Source organism: Garra rufa, chromosome 17 (genome assembly GCF_049309525.1).
Source record: "Garra rufa chromosome 17, GarRuf1.0, whole genome shotgun sequence".
Lineage (NCBI taxonomy): Eukaryota > Metazoa > Chordata > Actinopteri > Cypriniformes > Cyprinidae > Garra > Garra rufa.
The window spans coordinates 39,022,494-39,045,808 of NC_133377.1; the positions used below are offsets into that span (position 1 = coordinate 39,022,494).

The window sequence follows — 23,315 nt, forward strand, 5'->3', positions numbered from 1 at the left end:
TATGCCCACCACCATGTCCTGTGGTCTGATGAGACTAAGATAAACTTGTTTGGCTCAGATGGTGCCCAGCATGTGTGTGGAGTACCAAGAAAAGGCAGCGGCTAATTGCTAGTGTAAATAGCAATTGGATGCTAGTTACACTAAGTGAAAATAGCATATTTTCTCGACGAGAGATGCAATTTACACTAAATGCAAATAGCAATGGGTCTAATTACACTATGTTGAAATAGCAGTATTTTCTGATATTTATAAAACTTATTGCAAATTATCTGCACCTCAGTATTGTAGTATATTTAAAACAGTACACAGTAATTACGTACTGATTGTATTTATAGTGCATTTATTAAATGGTGTACTAGTTTTCTAGTGTTGAATATTTCAATCACACATTGGTGGGTGGAGTTAGTGTAAATAGCCTCTGCCAACAGGAGGCCTATTTGCACTTAGTGTAAATAGACACTCCATCAAGGGAATTGTGTCTTGCCTACAGTCAAGCATGGTGGTGGTGGCATCATGGTCTGGGGCTGCATTAATGTGCTGCAGTTCATTGAAGGAAACATGGATTATTTTGTGTACGGTACATTCTGAAGCAGAACTTGATACCTTCCCTCCAGAAACTAGGCCGAACTGCAGTTTTCCAACATGATAATGACCCCAAACACATCACCAAGAGGACAACAGCCTTGGTGAGGAAGCTGAAGGTGATGGGGTGGCAAAGTATGTCTCCAGACCTGAACCCCATTAAGCACCTGTGGGGCATCCTCAAGCATAAGGTGAAGAAGCACCATGTGTCTAACGTCCAGCAGCTCCATGATGTCATTATAGAGGAGTGGAAGAGGATCCCAACAACAACCTGTGCAGCTCTGCCTAGGATGATTAAGGCAGTGCCAGATAACAATGCTAACACAATATATTGACACTTCAGCCACAGTTTTGACTAAGTTTACTTGGTGTATACTCACTTTTGTCACCAGCTATTTTGACAATAATGGCTGTATGTTGAATTATTTTCAGAGGACAGTAAATCTATACTGCTATACAAGCTGCACATTGACTACTCTCAAATATATTCAAGTGTCTTTTCTATAGCATTGTCCCTTGAGAAGATATACTAAAACTGTTGCTGAAATGTGACACTTTTGTGAGATGCTGTATATATGTATTCATTAGTAATTAATATTTTTTTTGTATTTGTATTTATTTGTATTATATATACATTCTTCATTTACATAATTTCATCTTAGTTTAAAATTTTAATTGGAGTAAAAGTAAAATATATTTTTATTATTGCTTGAATTTGGGGTTTGATTAAAAATAACATCCATTACCTCCAGTTTGCTCCATTGTTACTGAGCTTCCACAATTCCGTAATGTAATGATGCCTAGAACAGTTTTGTTTCATGAATCAGTTCAAACACAGGGAGGGGCTACATTTGTTATCAAGTTCATTAAGTTTACTTTTATTCACCTAAAGACTTCTTCAAAGCACAGAAAACAAATATATTACAAAGAATGCACAAAACATGTTTGATATGAGAGTTTAATGTTTACTGTGTCAGTTATAAAAATAAAACAGTGAGTTTCGAATGAATGAGAGATCAGATGTGATCAGAACATTCCCTTCTTATATTTGTGGATTAACTCTGACACATCCTCCTTGCACACCTTGATCCAGCCGTCCTCCTGCATGTGGTAAACTAAAAGGTGCAAACACATGAAAACATACCATCTTAGGTACAAAAAAGACATTTCTTACAGTTTTTGGTTTAAACAAAATGGCACATCACGTTAATATTATTAAAAGACTATTTCCCGGTTTCACAGACAAGGCTTAAGCATAATAGTCCCAGACTAAAATGTACGTTTGTACCCTGGAAATCCAGAGGTCTCACGAGAGCACAATTTGAATTGTCTCTGCAAGACACTCTGGCATCGAGCAATGATGCAGGTTACTGCAATACGTAAGCAATAGTGGGAACCAATCAAATCGGTGTATCTGATGTAGGCGGGCCAGAGGCGAGCTAAGCTGATGATGACAGCACTGCGACGTCCGAATCATATAGTAAACTTTGAAAGATCGCTGTTGCTACAGATGAACAACAAGTTGTTTGAAACGGCTTTGGCCGCTACAATGAACGAGTTAGACTTGGCTTTTCATATAAAAGAGGAACAGAAAACCGAAAACTCGAATCGTTCCTTTGCAAGAAGGACGTTTTTGCTGTTTTGCCGAATGGATACGGCAAGAGTTTAATATATCAGTTCACGAGTTCACGCTTACATATAATTAGCCAGAGAATAGTAGTGCATGTTTGGCGTGCTGTCCGGTGAAGGGCTCCGAGCTCGGGAGTGGCCCGAACCCAGAGTACGTTACCCCCCAATAGGAGTAGCGAGAACTCGGAGTGATGAGATGGGGTGGTGGTGGTTTACTGATAAACCATCGAGTGAATTGAGGTGAGTCAGCTGTATTTAAACCTATGGCGCTGATTGACTTGTGATGTTTACGCTAAGTATCTGACGCCCTTCTCCCGAACTTTGTTAATGAAACATCATTTAGCTCTGCTGGTAGGTAAGCGTGTATTGTTGTGATTGGTCGTGGCGTTATCCAATTGCGTGCAGTTAGAGTTTCAAATTCATGCTTGGTGCCGTCCCTCGAGTTAGGCAGTTTTCATTGCTCGATCCCAGACCCTTAATCTTAATAGATTAGGGTCTGGATTTTTCCAGGCTAGTACGTTTGAGCTGTTTCAACTAATGGCGCTTTTCCACTACACAGTACCAGCTCGCCTCGTCTCGACTCGGCTCTGTTTGGTTTTCCACTGTGTAAAAGTTGTACCTGTACCTCTACAATAGTACCTGGTTTGTCATATCGACGCTGCAGGAAACTGCCTTGACGTTATCTTCTACGCGACACACACCCGCTGTCTGCACCTCCTCGTTTGACCATGGCGTATTCTTCCGAGTTGCCATAATATGTAATGGATTGGATATGTCACGCAATCTCTGGCCAAACTTTTTAAAAATGGTGGGGTTATTCTGGATACTATTGCTGGCGCGTGCAATGATGAAGCAGTGAATAGTGACGATTCTCTCTGACCAATCAGCAGTCTGCTGTGTTTTCACGTCACATTTAGTATCGCCTCAGCTCGCCTCAGCTTGCTTGGAACCTCGCCGGAGGTGGTACGAAAAAAAGTACCCGGAAGCCGATACAGGTACAACTTTTACACAGTGGAAAACCAAACAGAGCCGAGTCGATGCGAGCTGAGGCGAGCTGGTACTGTGTAGTGGAAAAGCGCCATAAAATAAACTTGCACTGACTGATCTTTTGTCTCTAGATGCATGCCAGTAATGTTTTTTTCGAAGTCATGTTTATAAAAATGACTTAAATGTCTTTTTTGAACTATGGCCTAATCCTGATTTAGTCCAAGCCCTGTCTGTGGAACCCAAATGTATATATTTACTGCTAAAAAAGGTGTCCGTCTGCTGTACTTACGGTTGACCACACCACCAGAGTAAGCATCTCTGTGTGTGGCATGAGCAATACCACGACGGCCCAGCTCATACGCCTCCTCCACAGACATATCCTCACGATAACCGCTGTCCACTACACCATACGCATAACTGTTCCCACAGCCAGTGGAGAACATCCGACCAGAGAGACGAGTACCATTATCATCCACATAGTACAGACCTGGACCCTGATGTGACAAAAAAATGATCGTATGAATGTAACTGAAGATTATGTGTTACACATGAAGACTATGTGATACCAGATCTTACTAACATTTGTTTGTTTTATTTAATACTGTTGTAATATTTTACGCTTAGACCATCCTGAAAATATGCTAATAAACAAAAAACACAAAAACAGTGCTATATATAAACACACACATCACCTGTTTGTCCCAGCCGCAGATCATACTCCCCATAGACAGGCCCATGCCTCTGTATCCCAGCATCATGTTGCACAGCAGTTTGGAGGCTGCAGACACTGAGATCCTCTGCTTGTTGCGCAGTTTGTAAAGTCTGTTTTTAAATAACAAATTTACTCTCATTTTAATGTTAACAAAGAATAATGTCAAATATGTAGGGCTGCAACAACTAATCGATGAAATCGATTATTATCGATGATGAAATTCGTCGACAACGATTCTCATTATCGTTTAGTCGGGTCCGCCCACAGTGCACGTGCACTTCAGAGGATCAACTCAAATTACAGCACTGAATGACGCATTTCTACAGACACAATGCATCTAAGAAGAGTGGAGGAAACAGACTGAGATGCTGCAGGAGAGTTACTGATCTGAGCTGCCCAAAACATGAGAATTCCTTATTTTAAACTATCTCTATTTTGAAGCTAATAGCATAATGGCTTGCCCTGTGAGGCGCATTGACAGATCCGTTTCCTCAGTATGACAACTTTAAGTTTACGGTCATATCCTTATCTGTAAATGTCACAAATTCACACGAGCATTTCCATTTATGCCTAAAAGTCCATTCTGGCAGTCAGTGTTAAGTTTAAATCTTTACTGTATGAGCATCAGACTGGAACACAGAACACAGACAGGGAGACAATTAATATTCAGCGCAAAAACATTCATGTCAGTCGTTGAATGTTAAATTTAGATGTAAATACAACATGTAGTGCATGTATTTGTGAAGGGTAGGAACTGTATGGCTGTGACGGTGGCAGATTTTTACCAACTACGGTGGTGCGGTGATTATATATAAATAAATGAGGCTCATACATTATTAACAAACGTGCGTGTTTAGCAATTCCGTCGGTGAACAAGCAGCCTACAAAACGCTAAAATAAATCAACGAAATAAAACATTTAAATAAGAAAGTAGCCTAAATAAGAGTTAAATGGGCTAACATTTCTTGCAAAAAACAACCTCAACAGCTGATCAGAAATACTGGCCCGAGTACGACTGGAACCTGTCTTTCTTCCCCATTGCACAGCTGCTGTTTTTAACAGAAAAGTTATTACATTTATTTTAGTTACTTTAGTTTATAAAGTTAATTTAGAAATATATTTGGAACACGTTTTATTGTGAAATTAAAGTTTTCGTTTTTTAAAGTAACGACAAAGTGGCCAGCGGCAGACGGATCAATTTAGCCTTCTCAAATCATCACGATTTAAATTAAAATCCTTAGATATAAAACAAAAAGAAAAAAACTGAAAGCATATCACAATGTTAGTTTAATCGTTTAACTTAGATAAATGTGTGCTAAAAGGCACATATTGTGCAGAGAGTGAAAGCTTTGCAGGCCATGGAGGTGCAAGCGCCATGTGAAAATTCATTTTTGCTCATAAACGTAAGAGTAATAAATTGACTTTAAATTATTACTTCACTACTATAAAACGAAATAATTCAAATCGAAAACAAAACTCTTTTATTAGTTATAGGCCTAATCCATAAAGATGCATTTAGGCTTTAAAAGCGCGTCCAGTGAGCAGATGGCGAGTTAGGATCTTCAACTTCATCTTTGCGACACTGACTCAGAAAATACTAGTTTATTAATAAATAATTTGAATCTCTTTACTAATTCTCCTTACTTTTTCCCGCACATTCATGGTAATTACTTTAGCTGGGGCTTTGCAGCCAGTTTAATCTTCCTGCGTGCATTTGAACGTGGAAATCTGCTGAAGGCACTTACTGCTGCTGCTGTTGGCGGGACACTAAACACCGCCACGGCAGAATAAATAGCAGAAACACCATATTTTATACTTGTTATAGTGTGTTTTTCTTCAGATATTTGTCTTTTCACTTTATATGACAGGTGAATTGTTGTAAATTGTTAAGCACTGTGTTTTCATAGCATTCAGAATGTGGAATAGTGTGATTTTAAAAATAAATAAATAAATAATTGAAAATTAAGCCAACTAATCGATTAATCGAAAAAATAATGAGCCAACTAATCGATTATCAAAATAATCGTTATTTGCAAAAGCACAAAACTGTCACTGCGGTGTTACCCTCTAAACAAAAGCTAAAAGATACATTGTTGTACCTTATTTACCCTAAATAGTACATATATTAGTATAGGTATGTTCGTTTTTAAAAAGTACATAATAGTGCACAAAGTGTACCTCAATTGAGAGAGGAAAAACAGGTGATGATTTACCCCAAAATTATAATTTATTATGGTTTAATTATGTCATTCTAAACTTTTATGACATGATCACTTTTTATAGTGAACATATAGAAATTTAAGATTTTTAATTTTAAAATATGTAAATCAAATTCAAATAATTTACAGACTATGGTGAGGGAAATTGATCCCCTGCTGATTTTGTATGTTTGCCCACTGACAAAGAAATGATCAATCTATCATTTTAATGGTAGGTTTATTTTAACAGTGAGCGACAGATCCCCCATCAATCAGCTAAATTTTGGGCTCCCAGGTGTCTTTTATACAGGTATTGAGCTGAGCTCTTAAAGGGAGAGCTCTTAATCTCAGTTTGTTACCTGTATAAAAGACACCTTTCCACAGATGCAAGCAATCAATCAATCAGATTCCAAACTCTCCACCATGGCCAAGACCAAAGAGCTGTCCAAGGATGTCAGGGACAAGACTGTAGACCTACACAAGGCTGGAATGGGCTACAAGTCCATCACCAAGCAGCTTGGTGAAAAGGTGACAACAATTGGTGTGATTATTTACAAATGGAAGAAACACAAAATAACTGTCAATCTTACTCAGTCTGGGGCTCTATGCAAGATCTCACCTCGTGGAGTTTCAATAATCATGAGAACAGTGAGGAATCAGCCCAGAACTACAAGGGAGGATATTGTCCCCCTGCTCAAGAAAGCACATGTACAGGCCCATCTGACGATTGCCAATAAACATCTGGATGATTCAGAGGAGAACTGGGTGAAAGTGTTGTGGTTAGATGAGACCAAAATCAAGCTGTTTGGCATCAACTCAACTCGCCGTGGTTGGAGGAGGAGGAATGCTGCCTATGACCCCAAGAACACCATCCTATGTTTTGGGGGTGTTTTTCTGCTAAGGGGAAAGTATAGCTGCACTACATCAAATCTTGGGTGAGAAGCTTCTTCCCTCAGCCAGGGCATTGAAAATGGGTGGTGGATTGGTGTTCCAGCATGACAATGACCCAAAACACACGGCCAAGGCAACAAAGGAGTGGCTCAAGAAAAGGCACATTAAGGTCCTGGAGTGGCCTAACCAATCTCCAGACCTTAATTCCATAGAAAATCTGTGGAGGGAGCTGAAGGTTTGAGTTGCCAAACATCAGCCTCGAAACCTTAATGATTTGGAGAGGATCTGCAAAGAGGAGTGGGACAAAATCCCTCCTGAGATGTGTGCAAACCTGGTGGCCAACAACAAGATCTGACCTCTGTGATTGCCAACAAGGGTTTTGCTGAGTCACATTTTGCTGATTGAAAGGGGATCAAATACTTAATTCACTCATTAAAATGTGAATCAATTTATAACTCTTTTGAAATGTGTTTTTCTGGATTTTTTTGTTTTAATTCCTACCATTAAAATTATAGACTGATATTTTTTTTTTTTTTTTTTTGTCAGTGGGTGGACATACAAAATCAGCAGGGGATCAAATAATTTTTTTCCCTCACTGTACATAAAATATGATGACACAATCCTTAAACATTTGATCACATGATGTGTCAGTGTAGATGTTTTGATATAGGCTTAAATATCAATCTGTTCATCATAAAAAGTATTGCTTCATATCTTTATCTTTTTTGTTTGGTTGTTTGTTTGTTTTTATCCCATTGACCTGAACATTCTTCAAATAATATTTGTCAGTCTTTTGTGTTCAGCAGAAGAAAGTAAATTATACAGGTTTGGAATGACATAAAAGAGTAAATGATGACAGAATTTTCATTTTTGGGTGAGCTAAAGTCATTTTTTAAGGTTTGTTCTTCTAATTATCTTTAAACCAAGGCTTTAGACCAAATAAATTTCCTAACAAGACTGAACACAAACACAAACTGGTAACTTCATCCTCTGAGCAGATGCTCATCCCTTTCAGAAGCATGCTGAGACAGACCTGCACTCTTTTGCCAGTAGTCTCTCCCAGTACTGACAGTCTGCAGCGCTGCCAGACATGGTGCCCAGCAGGTAAGGGTTGATCTCTATCACTTTATTGGCCTCCTTTGATGCTGCGACACATTGGGATGAACATAATTATTTAACAAAGAAACACTGTTTGACAATATACAATGGTGTAGCTGTAAAATAAGCTTGCTTTAGACTTAAGGAACTGTTTGCGCTCTTAATAAATGGATGCTTACCAATGTATTTTCCAGCTGATGCTCTGGAGTCAACGGCCACAATGACTCCATGACGAAACTTAAAGGCCAGGGTTGTGGTGCCATGATTCAGATCTATGGAAACGCCATCCTCACAGCTGCATGACTTCAAAAACTTAGAGGGCTGATGGGAACGAAGAATATCAGAGCAGATGATAACATGTTACAAAGCAGGCTATTTCATATTTTATATTTTTAGCCTGAATGATATTTTACTGTTGCTGAGACTCCAATGCTCCAATTAGCAAAATCATCTGGGAGATGCAAATTGTTATAGAAGCTTAACAACAAGTTTCTTGTTATAGAAACTTTTAAAAACTAAATTTTATTGCCTGTCACTTGTCCTCTAACTACTGAAAATAGTCTGCAAAATTAAAATAAAGTTTAAAGGACATTTTTATTAATCTGTTACGAGGCTTTCACCTGTTTGGGTGCAATCTTCCGCTTCTTCCATTTTCTCACAAAATGTGATTTTAACTTGTAGCTATCACTAACACCTTTATGTTCTCTCTAGGTTCATTAATTGACTTTGATAATAAAGTTACTTACGTCAACTCCGACAGGCACCGCGAATTCCTGGCTTTTAGTCCCGAAGCTATAGTGATTCAGTCGGTCGACAAGATGTGTTTGCTTAAAACCAAACTGTGACGCAGAATTATTTTTATATCCACTTACATCCAAAAGAGCCATTCTCTATATTAAGAAATTACGATTAAAGTAATCAAACAGTAAAATCGAAATGAACTAAGTGTACGTATTTAGCATGAGGAAATGAGATCCCTGCACGGAAGACAATGATTTCGAAACCGAAAGATTAAGTTGTTTTTCTACTTTTGATTACGAGCAGAAAATGTATTTTAAAAAAATAATCACAGCCCTAAATTAATTTCTTCTTTTTACAAATTTTATGTTGTTTAGTATTAAGTGTTTTAGATAAATATGATAATTTTGTGATTCTTTGAAGAAAAAGTTGTGTATAATGCTGGTTGACCAATAGCGTCTCTCCGCGTCTTCAGTATCTATGTAGATTTATCCGATACAGGTTAAGACTAGGTGCAACTTTGGTAAGGTGAGGAACAGTAACCGTATAGACACACCCTACTGCACTAAACACCATTATAAGGTGGGTTGTTTAGTTCATTGCCACAAACTGTATAGTATAATATAGACACCTTTTGAACGTCAACTTTAGCCAAAATGAACATGTATTAAGAAATTGCTTTGATGCACAAACAGTAGCCTACTATGCTTTTCAGTTGGTTTGTCCAATTAAAGGCCACTGATTAACCTTTTTTCTCTTTAACCTTTAATGTCCTTTAAGTTGCTGCATATATGTGACCCTGGACCACAAAACCAGTCATAAGGTTAAATTTGACAAAACTGAGATTTATACATCATATGAAAGCTCAATAAATAAGCTTTCTATTGATGTATGGTTTGTTAGGATAGGACAATATTTGGCTGAGATACATCTATTTGAAATCAGAAATCTGAGGATGCAAAAAAATCAAAAAGACTGAGAAAATCACCTTTAAAGTTGTCCAAATTAGGTTCTTAACAATGCATATTACAAATCAAAAATTACATTTTGATATGTTTACAGAAGGAATTTTACAAAAAATCTTCATGGAACATGAACTTTACTTAATTTCTTAATGATTTTTGGCATAAAAGAAAAATCAAAAATTTGGACCCATGCAATGTATTTTTGGCTATTGCTACAAATATACCCCAGCGACTTAAGACTGGTTTTGTGGTTCAGGGTCACATATGCCTAATTATTAGGCACGTTGATATTCTGGTCATATTTTATTTCCAAGCATATTTTACCAGTTCTAATCCACATTGTTCTTAATAACCAATATTAATTTTGTATTTAATCATTTATAAGTGATATATAAATGTCCATGAAGGCTGGATGTGAAAAACTGATTTCAGCTAACTTTTACAGATAAAATAAGCCAAAAAAGAGATTTAACTCAGTCTGAAAAGTCCAAAATTATTGAATGCCCATAAGAAGGATGCAATACTAGAATCTGCAAAGTTAAGGCATGACTAGACTCCGAAATGCTCATTGGGTCAGCACAGAAAAAAACAGGCGGAGAAGAAAAGACACTGTAACTGCAAAAGAATTAAGAATTAAAGTGAAAAATCATTTAGCCTCCAGCACCATCATATTCCAGAAGTGCAATGTGTCAGGTTTCTCAGAGACTTTGCTTGCAATTGCTTTTCAATCTCCTATCCAATAAGTCTGTCTTGCAGAAAGGGACTAAAAACAGACTCCCAATACTTACTTCCAGATTCTGGAGGATACATTTTTGAAAGAGTGGTACAAGAAAATGTGATGCTGTTTTCATGTATTTCTCAACACTTCTGCATGTTATTCTTTTTAAGTGAGGGTCATTTTAAAGGATTTTTTACACATGCAAAGTCTCTGAGAACCTGACACATTGCACTTCTGGTATGTTGCAGTTCTAGAAAATGGTGCCACTGGAGAATAAATTGTCCCTGATGGTTTCTTCACCTTAATTATTTTGCAGTTTTTCTTCACCTGTTTTTTCTGACCCCCCTGCTGACTCAATGAGCACTTAGCTGCCCAATGGTCATGCCTTAACTTTGCAAATTCTATAATTGCATGCTTCTCAAGGGCATTTAATAATTTTTTACATTTTTTAGTTGGAGTTAAATCTTATTTCTGGCTCATTTTATCTGTAAAAGAAAACCTACATAATAATAATGCACATCTGAAGATAATGAGTTTTTCACTCCCAACCTTTATAGACAATTATACATTACTTATTAATGATTAAATACAAAATTATTAGTAGTTATTAAATTTGGTAAAATGTGCTTGGAAATAAAATATGACCACAATATTAAAGTGCTGTACAGTACAGTAAATACTGTAATTTATGGAAGTAAAAAACAAGTTATCTTCTAATTTATAGTGAAAACTGTAAATTGACATACCCAGAATTCCGTGTCTGACATTTGATAGTTTTTAATAATTATGACTATTTAATAATGACAATGTCATTATTGTCATTGCATTATAAAGTTTTACCTCAGGAATACTTAAGTAGATTGATATATTAACAGATATAGAAAGAAAGTTTTAAGTTCCAGCAACTACATTGCCAGTTTTTATTGTCAATTACACAATTTAATTTTCACATTTTAGTTGTGTATAACAATTTCATTATTATTTTGAAATATCTTTAATTTGACTATCATCATTTATTTAAGCACATCAAATAACCAATAATTATACAACACTGCACAAAATGTCCCTGGAATTTCTTTGAGTTACATTTTTTAAAATCAAGTTTTGCTGTGTTTACTAAAACAATAACAATGTTGGAAATTGCATTAGTTTATTGATGTTTATCTGCACACCAACTATGAAATGAAGATCCCATACATCAGATATATTTAGACTTTTACAACATAATCTGTCATTTTTTGTTTGTTGAACTGAGTTGAAAGGATCCATCTTCCAGATCACAGTGTATTTCTTGGCTCAGCTGGATCCTGCTGTTTCCATCATTTGAACTGTCTCTTCCACCAACTCCAGCTCCAACTGAGTCACAGTTTTGTTTAAAACTGGTGTTGTACCTGGCTTATATTTATACTTTGCCTGTCTGTGAGAGAAAGACAGAGAGAGGTAAATATATTATAAATTTTAGGCAGTGGACAAATTCAACACTACACAAAATACAGGTGCTTCAAAAGGTTCTTCAAGCGATGCCATAGAAGAACCATTTCTTTAAGAACCATTTCTTGCTTACCTTTTTATAATCTGAAGAACCTTATTTGCCACAAAGAACATTTTGTGAAAGAGAAAGGTTCTTCAGATGTTAAAGGTTCTTTATGGAACCATTTAGACAAAAAAAGTTCTTCTATGGCATCGTGAAGCACCTTTATTTTGAGTGTCTAATTGAGTGTAACCTTTCAGTTCACACTAACCTTTTTATGCACTTTCAGTATAATTAAAAAAGTAAATAAATAAAAATGTGTGTCCTCAAAAGTCACTAAACAGCTGATGGGTTGTCTTACCTCTTATAGTTAAAAGGGGACTCTTTGTGAGGTCTAATATAGTCCACCCCCTCTTTCGTAATCACACACAGGTCTATGTTGTTTCCTGATCCCAGGTCACTCATGATGCCTGCATGGATGGCATCACTTACCAGTGCCTTTGCCTCCTCCAGCTAAAGGTAAAATAATTTCAGACATTAAAACAAAAACTAGCAAATAAGTATGGTTTAGCCTAAAGCTTCTTTTGCAAGCTTTTGCACAACATGTTTGGAGTACATTTTAATATGATATACCATAAATTATGTCCCTTACTGAAATACGTAGTAAAAAATTCCCATCAAACCCATGTTTTTTTAAAAATCCACATCGTTTTACACATATTTTGGGCTATGGATGATTATTTTGATGACGGTAGTGCAAATGGTTGCACTAGGTGAGCTACAGGCGCTATCTATATGTTGTTATTTTTACTGTGACACAACTCAAAAAAATGAAATACTGATACGATGCGACATTGTGAAGTGAAGTGTTCACAGCTTTCCTAGCGATAAGAAGAATAATAGGATTATGCCTGTGAATAAATACAACTTACTAAAGACCTGCATCGTTGTTCTCTCCACTTCAGCTGTGATGCCTTTGAGGCTTTTAGTAAACCACAGCTACTGAAAGAACTTACAAACAGCAGAGACAAGAAACGCTAGATGCCATCCTGGCAAGATGTAAAAATGCTGATGCTTGTCATGATGCCACAGCCACTGAATTTCACTTGATATCTGGGGCATTTGGATAGTATGCCATTTGGTTTAAGCCTACGGTTAAGTCCATCACCACCTGTAAGCTCTTTCAGTAGCTGTGGCCATCCTATCAGTATTGTATTTTTTATTTTATTTTTAAGTTGTGTTGTGGTAAAAATAGCAACAGGTAGCGCCAGTAGCTCACAGAGTGCAACCATTTCATGTCATCATCAAATTATGCCCCCCCCTCGTCCAATGGTGCACCCCATAGTCCAAAATATGTTTAAAGTTAGGCAAATCTTTGATGGGTTTTCTACAACATATTTCAGTAAGAGACATTATTTACGTTATATAAAGCCTACAAGACTTAATACCCAGGGTTCCCTTTTGGGGTATATATGTTTATTAGGGTAACAAAAAAACATTTTACCCTTGAAAAATACTTAAATTTGTTTTCTACTTTTAAATCTGTATTCCAGTAAAAAACCTGTAATTACAACAAACAATCCAAGGTAATACTTCAAGTAATACTGAATAATGCTAAATTTGAGCTTTCATTTCTACATACTGAATGTATAAAACTTTTTTCCTGTTGTTTTTACTTCACTTTAAACTAAAGGAACACCGTCATTTTTATATTAGGAAACTTACAATAAACAGGTTCACCAAAAAGCAACTTACATCCATGTTTGCTTTGAATCTGTCCTCCAGTATCCCCATGGCAGGCAGATTACCAGATCCTGAAAAACAAAAAAACATTGCTGTCATACGCAGTATGTGCAAAAAAAATATAATGTAAGAATTTCCAAGCAGAACAAGTCACATTCTGTGATTTGCTACACTGTAAAAAATTTGCTGTAGTTCTGCAGCTGGTTGCCAGTAACTTACTGTAGATTTTTAATTTATGTTAATTACTGGCAACAGTTTGTTCAAAGTTAAATGAACATTAAACATTAACAAGTCTTTGTCTTTACAGAATAAAACTATAAAATAACAACCTACTGCAAAGCATTCTGGGAACCAGAAACCTTCATCAACCTTTTTCTGTTTTTTTCCTTCAGATTTTGGTTCCCAGAATGCTTTGCATGAGGCTGTTATTTTAGTTTTATTCTGTAAAGATAAAGACTTGTTAATGTTTAATGTTCAATTAACTTTGAACAAACTGTTGCCAGTAAATAGCATAAATTTAAATCTACAGTAAGTTACTGGCAACCAGCTGCCAGTAATACTGTAATTTCTACAGTGAAGACAATCTTTTTTTAAATAGATAAATGTGCAATTTAGAATATATATATATTTTATCAACAGAACACATTTGAATCTTGATTAGCACATTTCTAACCAATATGCCTCATGTATCAATCATAAATTGTATGTCACATACCCATGGCTAGAAATGGCACCTTGTCCATGCTCCCATAAGGGCCAACTGTATACAGGTGGCTGCCAGTGCAGTCAACACCGCCTAGAATAAGATGAGCTCCAATCATACCTCGATACCTGAGAAACAATAGCAATGAAATATTATTGTTTAGATAGTGATATTACAAAGGCTAAAACACAGTCCACAAGAAAAATAATAGTTGAATTTATAAAAATTAATTAAGTTTATATACACTTAATTCTTAATACTGTGTTGTTGCCTGAATGATATGAATGATATGTTTAGTGATAGTTGTTTATGAGTCGCTTGTCCTGAACAGGCAAACACCCACTGCTCTTCAGAAAAGTCCTTCAGGTTCCACAAATTATGTGGTTTTCCATTATTTTTGTGTATGATTTTAAGATCCATCTTTTCACACTGAGGACAACCGAGGGACTCATATCCAACTATTACAGAAAGTTCAAACACTCACTGATGCTCCAGAAGGAAAAAACATGCATTAAGTGAAAACTTTTTTAATTTGAAGATCGGGGTAAATGTAACTTATTTTGTCTTCTGGGAAACTATCGTCTGTAGCCTCTGAATGGCAAAAAAAAAAAAAATGATATTTAGGTAAAATTAGGAAAATGTACACATCTTCATTCAGTTCCAAAGTTTACACCCCTGGCTCTTAATGCATCGTGTTTCCTTCTGGAGCATCAGTGAGCATTTCAACCTTCTTTATTCGTTGCATATGAGTCCCTTAGTTGTCCTCAGTGTGAAAAGATGGATCTCAAAATCATACATTGTTTAAAAGGGTAAATACACAAAAATGCTGAAAAACCACATGACTTTTCTGAAGAACAGCAGGCAGTTTACAGCAACTGTTTAGGACAGACAAGGGACTAACTATGAACAACTATCACTAAACAAAACAAAAAACACCTGTGGATCATTCAGTTAACAACACAGTATTAAGAATCAAGGGGATGTAAACATTTGAACAAGGTCAAATTCAATTATTATTTTCTCTTGTGGGCTTTATGTAAACATCTTTTATGTAAAATATGTTATCCAGATCATTACTAAATAGTACTAAATTATTTGGGTAACATTTTGCTGATTCTGAAAGGGGGATGTAAACGTTTGACCTCACCTGTACTTATATGGTACAAAAAAATAAAAAATATGATCACACAATGTAATGTTTGATAACAGGTGAAGATTATAATATATCACAAAGTCCACACACACCTGAAGAGCATGTCTTGCAGTATGTTAACAGCCATGACAACTCTTGGGTTCCTGCCGCTGTTCATGGAGAAAATGGTGAGGTTTGATGACAGCATTTCTGTCGACTTAAATGTGTCAGCTGCTGTTCCTGCTCCACAACAACTATAACAAAAATAAAATAAAAAGATTTTGACTGTTATATATGCATTTCATTATGATTATGATGAACATTTGCCATTCTATATGCATTTAACTCTTTTTATAACTGGTGCCTTGTGCAATGGATTTTTAACCCTTACTGTCACTTACTATATGTTAGGTGCAATGTAGTGAATCTTGGCACACATTTTATCAGCAACTACTTCATCAGAGGTGGCTCTTGTGTCAGCTCCCAGAACTACACCATCCTATACACACAAATACACTCACTGTTCAGTTGTTTGTTAGACAATATCTATATCAAGTACAACTTATAATATGTTTTGATTTCTGGTTACCTTATAAACCACTCCAGCAATAGTGGTACCTGTTTTCATGGGTGTAGGTGCCTTGATTTTCCCCTCTTCTGAACCATTTTCCAGTACAATATTTCTGAATGGAGGAGATCATTTACGATATTGCAAGGAATCAAACTAGAAATAGTAGCACATGCTTAAAAAATAGTTTGTACAGGATTGATATATTAAGCTTACTGTAAAACGATTCAAGAAAAGAATCTGAATTAAAAAGACGAAAAACAAGTCTGGCCATACTTTCACTTTTGTTCGAACAACGCAAATCAGTTGTTACGACGATGCAAGGTTTATTTTCTGCATTTTACGCACAGTGTTATCATAATATAACTGTATCAAGCCTAATTCATTCTTACCTTGTGGAATTTTCGAAGTTAAAACCAGGCAAAGCAGGTTCGAGGACGCAAGAAAGTGCCATGTCTAAAATCTAATCGGGAACTGCTCGCTGCATGTAATGCGTCTAGCGAACAGTAGGTTTGCTGTTTCAGATGAGCGTGTAAACTAAACTCACAGACGGGAGACTCGTACTGAAGAAGTTCATCCACTATCTGTATATCGAGTTTTTAATTATGGAGAAGCACCATTCGTACGCACAAGTAAAGGGTGTCAGCACTGGTGTAAGTATTTATCGTGTTTATAAATGACTATCAAACCTTTGCGGTGCGTTTGGGAAGCTGACGCGAAATTGATTTTAAATACGCGTCGGCGATCAAGGCAGTGGATGTTTATCTTATTGTCTGAGACAATGTGTTAAAATACTCGTTTAAATAGTTTACAATATCCATCTGTGCAGTTGTGAATCAGCAGTTAAAGCGTAGCGTTGCTTAAAGTTACTTTCGATTTCGCGGAGAGATATTGTATCATCAATCGTGAAGGCGAGAAGATTGAAATACCAACATCGATTTGGAAAGATCTAAAGCACACATGTGGCACACATTCTTGCTTTTCTTACGCATGTTAGCATATAAAATAATGGTAGATGCTGCAGTTAGGCTAAAGAAAGCCTCTCTCTCTTCTTCGATTAATTTTCCTTTTGACCATAGATGTCACTAAATCTCACTTCAGCAAATTTATTAAATGGCTATGCTGGTCTTTATTTTGATTAAGCATAATCATTTGTGAGATTTGTTTAGTCTAAAAAAGTTACCTGATCTATTCTTGTCATTAAATAATGTTGACATGTTTGTAATTATAATATTATACAGTATATGGAGATTTGTGCACACAGTAATTCATTTAAATGTGTGTGCTGTTGTAATATTTATTTTGTAATTCAATATGTGTCATTTAATACAATGTAGTATAATGTAATTTATCTAGTTATTTAAATTTTTTTGGTATTTTATATTAATAATACTTCTTTCAAAAATTGCAAACGTTAATTATTTTCATTATTTATTTCTTAGACCACCATTCTCGCTGTTAAGTTCAATGGAGGTGTTATCATTGGGTCCGACTCCAGAGCTTCTATGGGAGAGTAAGTATTTTGCTACAAATTGTTCAATCTCGTAACGCACACAATTATACACTGTCAGAAAAAAAAGTGCAAAAATTGTACCTTTGGGGTACAACAGCTTGTCATTGTGGCTGGACCCTTAGAGGGACACTTTTGTACTTACTTTACCCCTAAAGGGTGCGTATTAGTACCTTAGAGTAGTAACATGTACCCTTAAAGGGATAGTTCACCCAAAAATTTAACTTCTGTTATTAATTATTCACCCTCATGTCGTTTCAAACCCGTAAGACATTTGTTTATCTTCAAAACACAAATTAAGATAATTTTGATGAAATCCAAGAGCTTTCTCACCCTGCATGGACAGCAATGTAACTGAAATGTTCGCAGATCCAGAAACGTAGTAAGAACATCATTAAAATAGTCCATGTGACATCAGTGGTTCAACCGTAATTTTACGAAGCTACAAGAATGCATTTTGTGCACAAAAAAAAAAAAGTTACTTTTTTCAAAAATTCTTCAATTCATGCCAATGTCCTTTGCCATTATCGAGAGTACCATGATGCATGAGTAAATAAAAGAAAGAATTTTAATTTTTTCATCTCTTTAAGGTAGTAATTTGTACTCTTATGGTACTATTATGAAGCCTTCAGGGGTAAATAAGGTACAAAGATGTCCCACCGAAGGTACTGTCCCAGTGACAAGCTGTTGTACCCCCAAAGGTACAATTTTTGCACCTTTCTTCTGCAGTATTCTTCTTGTAACTACAATATAACCTTTATCTACAGATCCTATGTGTCATCCAAAACCATCAACAAGCTGATCCAGGTTCATGATAGAATATTCTGCTGCATAGCTGGATCGCTGGCAGATGCACAAGCTGTTACCAAAATGGCCAAATTCCAGCTGTCTTTCCACAGGTCTGTTTATTTTGGTAGCATTTTGGTGCATCCTAAAGAAAAGCCAGTTCAGTAAGTTATAACTTATAAGACTCATCTGTGTCTATTTCTTTAGTATTCAGATGGAATCTCCTCCTTTGGTAAAAGCTGCAGCATCCATCATGAGGGAACTTTGCTATAGCAATAAGGAAGAGCTGCAGGCGGGCTTCATCACAGCAGGCTGGGACAGGAAAAAGGGACCACAGGTGATGCTCTGCTAAACACATAATAAGATGATTGACAAGGTCAACAGATAGGAATACAGTTCTGTATCACAGTTACATGTCATTCTCAAAGTTGCATAATATAATTTAATATAAATTTATAATATCTGCACATATTTCCATGTTTGCAAGTATAGCAAATGTGTCATTGTCTTTGAACAAATGTTTCATAAACCTCTACAATGCAGATAAGTGACTATCTCGTTTGCAAATGTTTTGTCTTTGCACAGATATACGTAGTGTCTTTGGGAGGGATGCTACTCAGTCAGCCTTTCACCATTGGTGGATCTGGGAGCACGTATATCTATGGTTATGTGGATGCTAAATTCAAACCTGACATGAGTTTAGAAGAGGCCACACAGTTTTCCTTAAATGGTACATAGAATTGGGATTTAAAAAAATGTATTGACGTTTATATGTACTGGAAAAAAAACTGTTTTAAAAGCTGATGGTTAACATTTGTGTCTTTACAGCTTTGGCTCTGGCTATGGGTCGGGACAATGTCAGTGGTGGTGTGGTTCACCTGGTTGTGATCACTGAACCAGGAGTCAAGCATATAGTTGTTCCAGGAGATAAACTACCCAAGTTCCATGATGAATAGAACAAAACTACAACCAAACTGGATGGTTTTACAAATATGACTACTTTGTGATTAGATGTGTGCAGAGTTATTTGAAGATTACTTTCTTCACCTGTTTTGTAATAAATATAAAACAATATTTGTTTGGAGTATGTTCGTCTTTACATACAAAATGCATGTAATGTCATTTTCAGATTGTTTGGTTATAGTACATAATCTGAATTACACATTGAGGATATGTCCACACAAGCAATACAAAATGGCAAGAGGTGATTTTATATATATATATATATATATATATATATATATATATATATATATATATATATATATATATAATCATTTATTATGCTTATGACTTGCCCTCATTGTCTGACTGTGACACTTGGAAGAGCCCAGCAATTTGGGGAACTGTGTACGACTATCTTTCAGTTTTAGACCAAATATTTGGAAAGAGCACTAAGAACATACAGTTCTGAAGCAAATACACCAGAACAAGCATTATATAGAAAAATATGAAGCATTTATACTCAGTTTGTGCAGAAAATACAACCCTATACACAATTATTAGGATTGTTTGTGATATTATCGATTCAGTTGTTTATAGGGATAAAATTATGTAAAACCTGTTAATTTGATTGTTCCCAGCATGAGTCATAATTAACTAAATTATTCACTGTCTGCCAGTTTTATTTGCACTTCTAAATTATTCATTGTTACCGTTGTAGTGTTTTGTGTAAAAAGCAAAGGTTCTGTAAGTGTGAAAATTTATTTTTACAGAAATACAAGGACAAAGCTAGCTGAGTGAGTAGACAAAGTATAGTCCAATGGATTCTGGATCCATTAAAATTATACAGCATAAATATTAATAACAAAAAAAATTTTCAAGTATCTTGACTTTTTAATATGGTAGTTAAAATTACAGTACACAAATATAGACATTGGCTTATTTGCTTCAGTGTGCGCAGTGAGGGAAGTAACTTTTCTTTCACTTTCTGTTACAGAGAGAAAATGGAGGAATAATGTAGGCACATTAAAATGCTGCAGACCGAGCAGTACGACACAACTAAGTCTCTTTACTCCGTTTAATTCATTTTCACTCGCTATTAATAGCTTGGTTTGAAGTACGCACAGATATCGTGTAACCTATCGAGTCTCTTCTGGCGTCAAGCGCAGGCAGGTTTGCACAGAACAGGTAGTCGCGTTGCATCCATTCAAAATGTCGGAGGAATTGTTTCCAGAGCCAGAATGGCTGTCTGAAGAAGTCAAAACCGGAGTGAGTTCAAGCCTGATGGGTTTAAAAGACTATAAACGAGTGGTTTATTTCAATTTGCATGTGCATTGACTCATAGGTTGAGTTAAACGAGTTTCAAAGTTTATATTTTAAAACGTTTACGATAACTAGACCAGAACGTAACTTGCAAGCTTCAGCATTACAGTTTTGTGGTACGCGTTTTGAACGACTCTGGCATGTTAATTTAACATAAATGTGATTCCCCATGCTTTTTGTCATTTTAGACGACCATCATCGCGGTATCTTTTGACGGTGGAGTTGTTCTTGGCTCAGATTCGCGTGTGTCAGCGGGGTAAGAGACACCTGTAGTTTATAAGATGTTGCAAATTAGTTTAAACTCTAAATGGTCAGTCAGTGCAACACCTTCGATAAAAACAAAGAATAACAGACTGTTTAGGACCTTTTAAATAACAATGGGTGAAAAACTGATTAAATCTTACTTTAAAAACACACAGTATATCATTTGATAATATTTAGTTATGATTTTTATTTCCCAAAACAAAGAACATACTATTATGCTGTTTGCTCTCTCTCTCTCACACACACACTCTCAAGCTCTTTGTTATGTATGTTGTATATGTATTTAAATATAGAATGTTTTGAGGTTTTAATGAAGAAAAGTAATAATTGTTTTTGTTGGACTGTAATAAAATGTACTTTTTATATTCAAATTCTCTTATGTTTCCCAGGGAATCAGTGGTGAATCGTGTGATGAACAAACTTTCTCTGCTTCATGACAAGATCTACTGTGCTTTGTCTGGATCAGCAGCAGATGCTCAAACTATTGCTGAGATAGTCAACTACCAACTGGATGTGCACAGGTATTTAGCACTGCTGTCCTGAGGACTTCTGTGTCTATATTATTAGACCATGTACAGTCATGTGAAAAAGTTAGGACACCCCATTGAATTCCATGTTTTTTTTGTTTCAGGACATAAAAAAAATATCTGGTCTTTGTCAGGTCTTAAAATGTAGAAAATAAAAACTCAGATGAACAACATCACATGATATATTGCACCATGTCATTATTTATTTAACAAAATTAAAGCCAAGATGGAAAAGCTATGTGTGATAAACTTAGAACACTCTATGATTCACTGTAGATCCACTTTTACCAGCAATAACTTGAAATAATCATTTTCTGTATGACTTTATCAGTCTCTCACATCGTTATAGAGGAATTTTGGCTGACTCTTCTCTACAACATTGCTTTTATTGAGATCTGTGGGCATTTGTTTATGCACAGCTCTTGTCACAGCTTTTCAGTCAGGATGAGGTCTGGATTTGGTGCAATATGTCATGTTGATGTTCATCTAAGGTTTTATTTTCAAAATGTTAAGACCTGGCAAGGACCAGATAAGGTCCTAATACAAAAAATATATATGGAATTTAAGAGGGTGTCCTAACTTTTTAACATGATTGTATGTACTCAAAATTTTCTCAAAAATGTCTTGAATAATGTATTTAAATAATGTGTCTTGACAGTATTGAGGTGGAAGATGACCCACTGGTATGCTCTGCTGCTACTCTGGTGAAGAACATTTCATACAAATATAAAGAGGAACTATCAGCACATCTTATTGTTGCAGGGTGGGACAGAAAAAAAGGAGGACAGGTTAGCTCCTTTTTGGTTTTATTAGGTCTATAGCCTGAATATTATGTACTATGATAAATACAAATTATATTATATCTGCTACAGGTTAAAATGTTGAATAATATTAGTATTTTGGTCTCTTATGTTCTATTTTAAACAGGTGTATGCAACACTGAATGGTTTGCTATCCAGGCAGCCTTTTGCTATTGGTGGCTCTGGGAGTTTTTACATTCATGGGTTTGTTGATGCAGAATACCGGAAAAACATGACAAAGAGAGAATGTCAAGAGTTTGTAGTGAATGGTAAGTTTGTCAGTGCAATATGCAAACACATATTTGTCATGTTGATAATGTATATTTAAATTATGCTATAATAGCTGATTTTGGATCATGCAGATGGTAGAAAAGTCAGTTCAAATGACTAACAGAAGTAAATGATGTAAAATGCAGGGGAATATTACAGTGTAAATAATAATATCAGTACAAAAAAAACATGTTAAAGAGGCTGGTGCATTAAGGCAAGTATAACAATAGAAGTACAGCAATGAATAAGCATAAACAACAAAAATAAGCAACTTGTTTGGCTGTGTTAGAATGGGAATGTGTCCCACTTTTATGACTGTCAACTGATTAAATTTGGATAATTCTCAAGGAATCTCAGAGTTTCTTATAATCAGTATCTATGAGATGCCAAAGCTATCTCTTCTCTTTCTATCTCTCTGTAGCTCTCACTCTGGCGATGGGTCGGGATGGATCAAGTGGAGGTGTTGCATATGTTGTTACCATTGATAAAGATGGAGCAGAAGAGAAGTGCGTTTTAGGAAATGAGCTTCCCAAATTTTTTGATCAGTGAAATAAAGGACTTTGCTCTGAAATTAAGAACACTTTGTAACATGCCATATTTGGGAAGTTGTTTGTATGGACTGTTTTGTTGATATGCATACAAATACATAAACACACGTTATATTCACTTTGCCTCAAGTTTGCTAATTAACCATATTTGAAATGTCTATGGTTTCAAGTTGTTTAATTCTGACATGCAGTTCTGACATGTGTTCAAAA

At 35.8% G+C, this 23,315-nt stretch overlaps 4 protein-coding genes across 4 annotated transcripts; 2 read left to right on the forward strand and 2 right to left on the reverse strand.

The window, feature by feature from the left end:
* Positions 1-1,524: 1,524 nt before the first annotated feature.
* Positions 1,525-9,189, reverse strand: psmb8a (proteasome 20S subunit beta 8A). Its single transcript, XM_073822259.1, has 6 exons — positions 8,844-9,189; positions 8,277-8,418; positions 8,033-8,144; positions 3,891-4,020; positions 3,488-3,692; positions 1,525-1,697 (listed from the first exon to the last, which is right to left on the reverse strand). Exons 1-6 carry the CDS (start codon positions 8,982-8,984, stop codon positions 1,609-1,611), a joined length of 819 nt encoding a protein of 272 aa, XP_073678360.1. The 5' UTR covers positions 8,985-9,189; the 3' UTR covers positions 1,525-1,608.
* Positions 9,190-11,651: 2,462 nt separating this feature from the next.
* Positions 11,652-16,644, reverse strand: psmb13a (proteasome 20S subunit beta 13a). The gene is made up of 8 exons (XM_073822258.1): positions 16,528-16,644; positions 16,157-16,250; positions 15,969-16,066; positions 15,681-15,821; positions 14,448-14,563; positions 13,745-13,803; positions 12,351-12,502; positions 11,652-11,935 (listed from the first exon to the last, which is right to left on the reverse strand). Exons 1-8 carry the CDS (start codon positions 16,587-16,589, stop codon positions 11,815-11,817), a joined length of 843 nt encoding a protein of 280 aa, XP_073678359.1. The 5' UTR covers positions 16,590-16,644; the 3' UTR covers positions 11,652-11,814.
* A 7-nt stretch (positions 16,645-16,651) lies between these two features.
* On the forward strand, positions 16,652-19,505 carry psmb12 (proteasome 20S subunit beta 12). The gene is made up of 6 exons (XM_073822261.1): positions 16,652-16,788; positions 17,578-17,648; positions 18,413-18,544; positions 18,639-18,768; positions 19,017-19,161; positions 19,260-19,505. Exons 1-6 carry the CDS (start codon positions 16,741-16,743, stop codon positions 19,385-19,387), a joined length of 654 nt encoding a protein of 217 aa, XP_073678362.1. The 5' UTR covers positions 16,652-16,740; the 3' UTR covers positions 19,388-19,505.
* Positions 19,506-20,361: 856 nt separating this feature from the next.
* Positions 20,362-23,223, forward strand: psmb9a (proteasome 20S subunit beta 9a). Its single transcript, XM_073822260.1, has 6 exons — positions 20,362-20,642; positions 20,885-20,952; positions 21,350-21,481; positions 22,146-22,275; positions 22,415-22,556; positions 22,979-23,223. Exons 1-6 carry the CDS (start codon positions 20,586-20,588, stop codon positions 23,104-23,106), a joined length of 657 nt encoding a protein of 218 aa, XP_073678361.1. The 5' UTR covers positions 20,362-20,585; the 3' UTR covers positions 23,107-23,223.
* Positions 23,224-23,315: the final 92 nt, after the last annotated feature.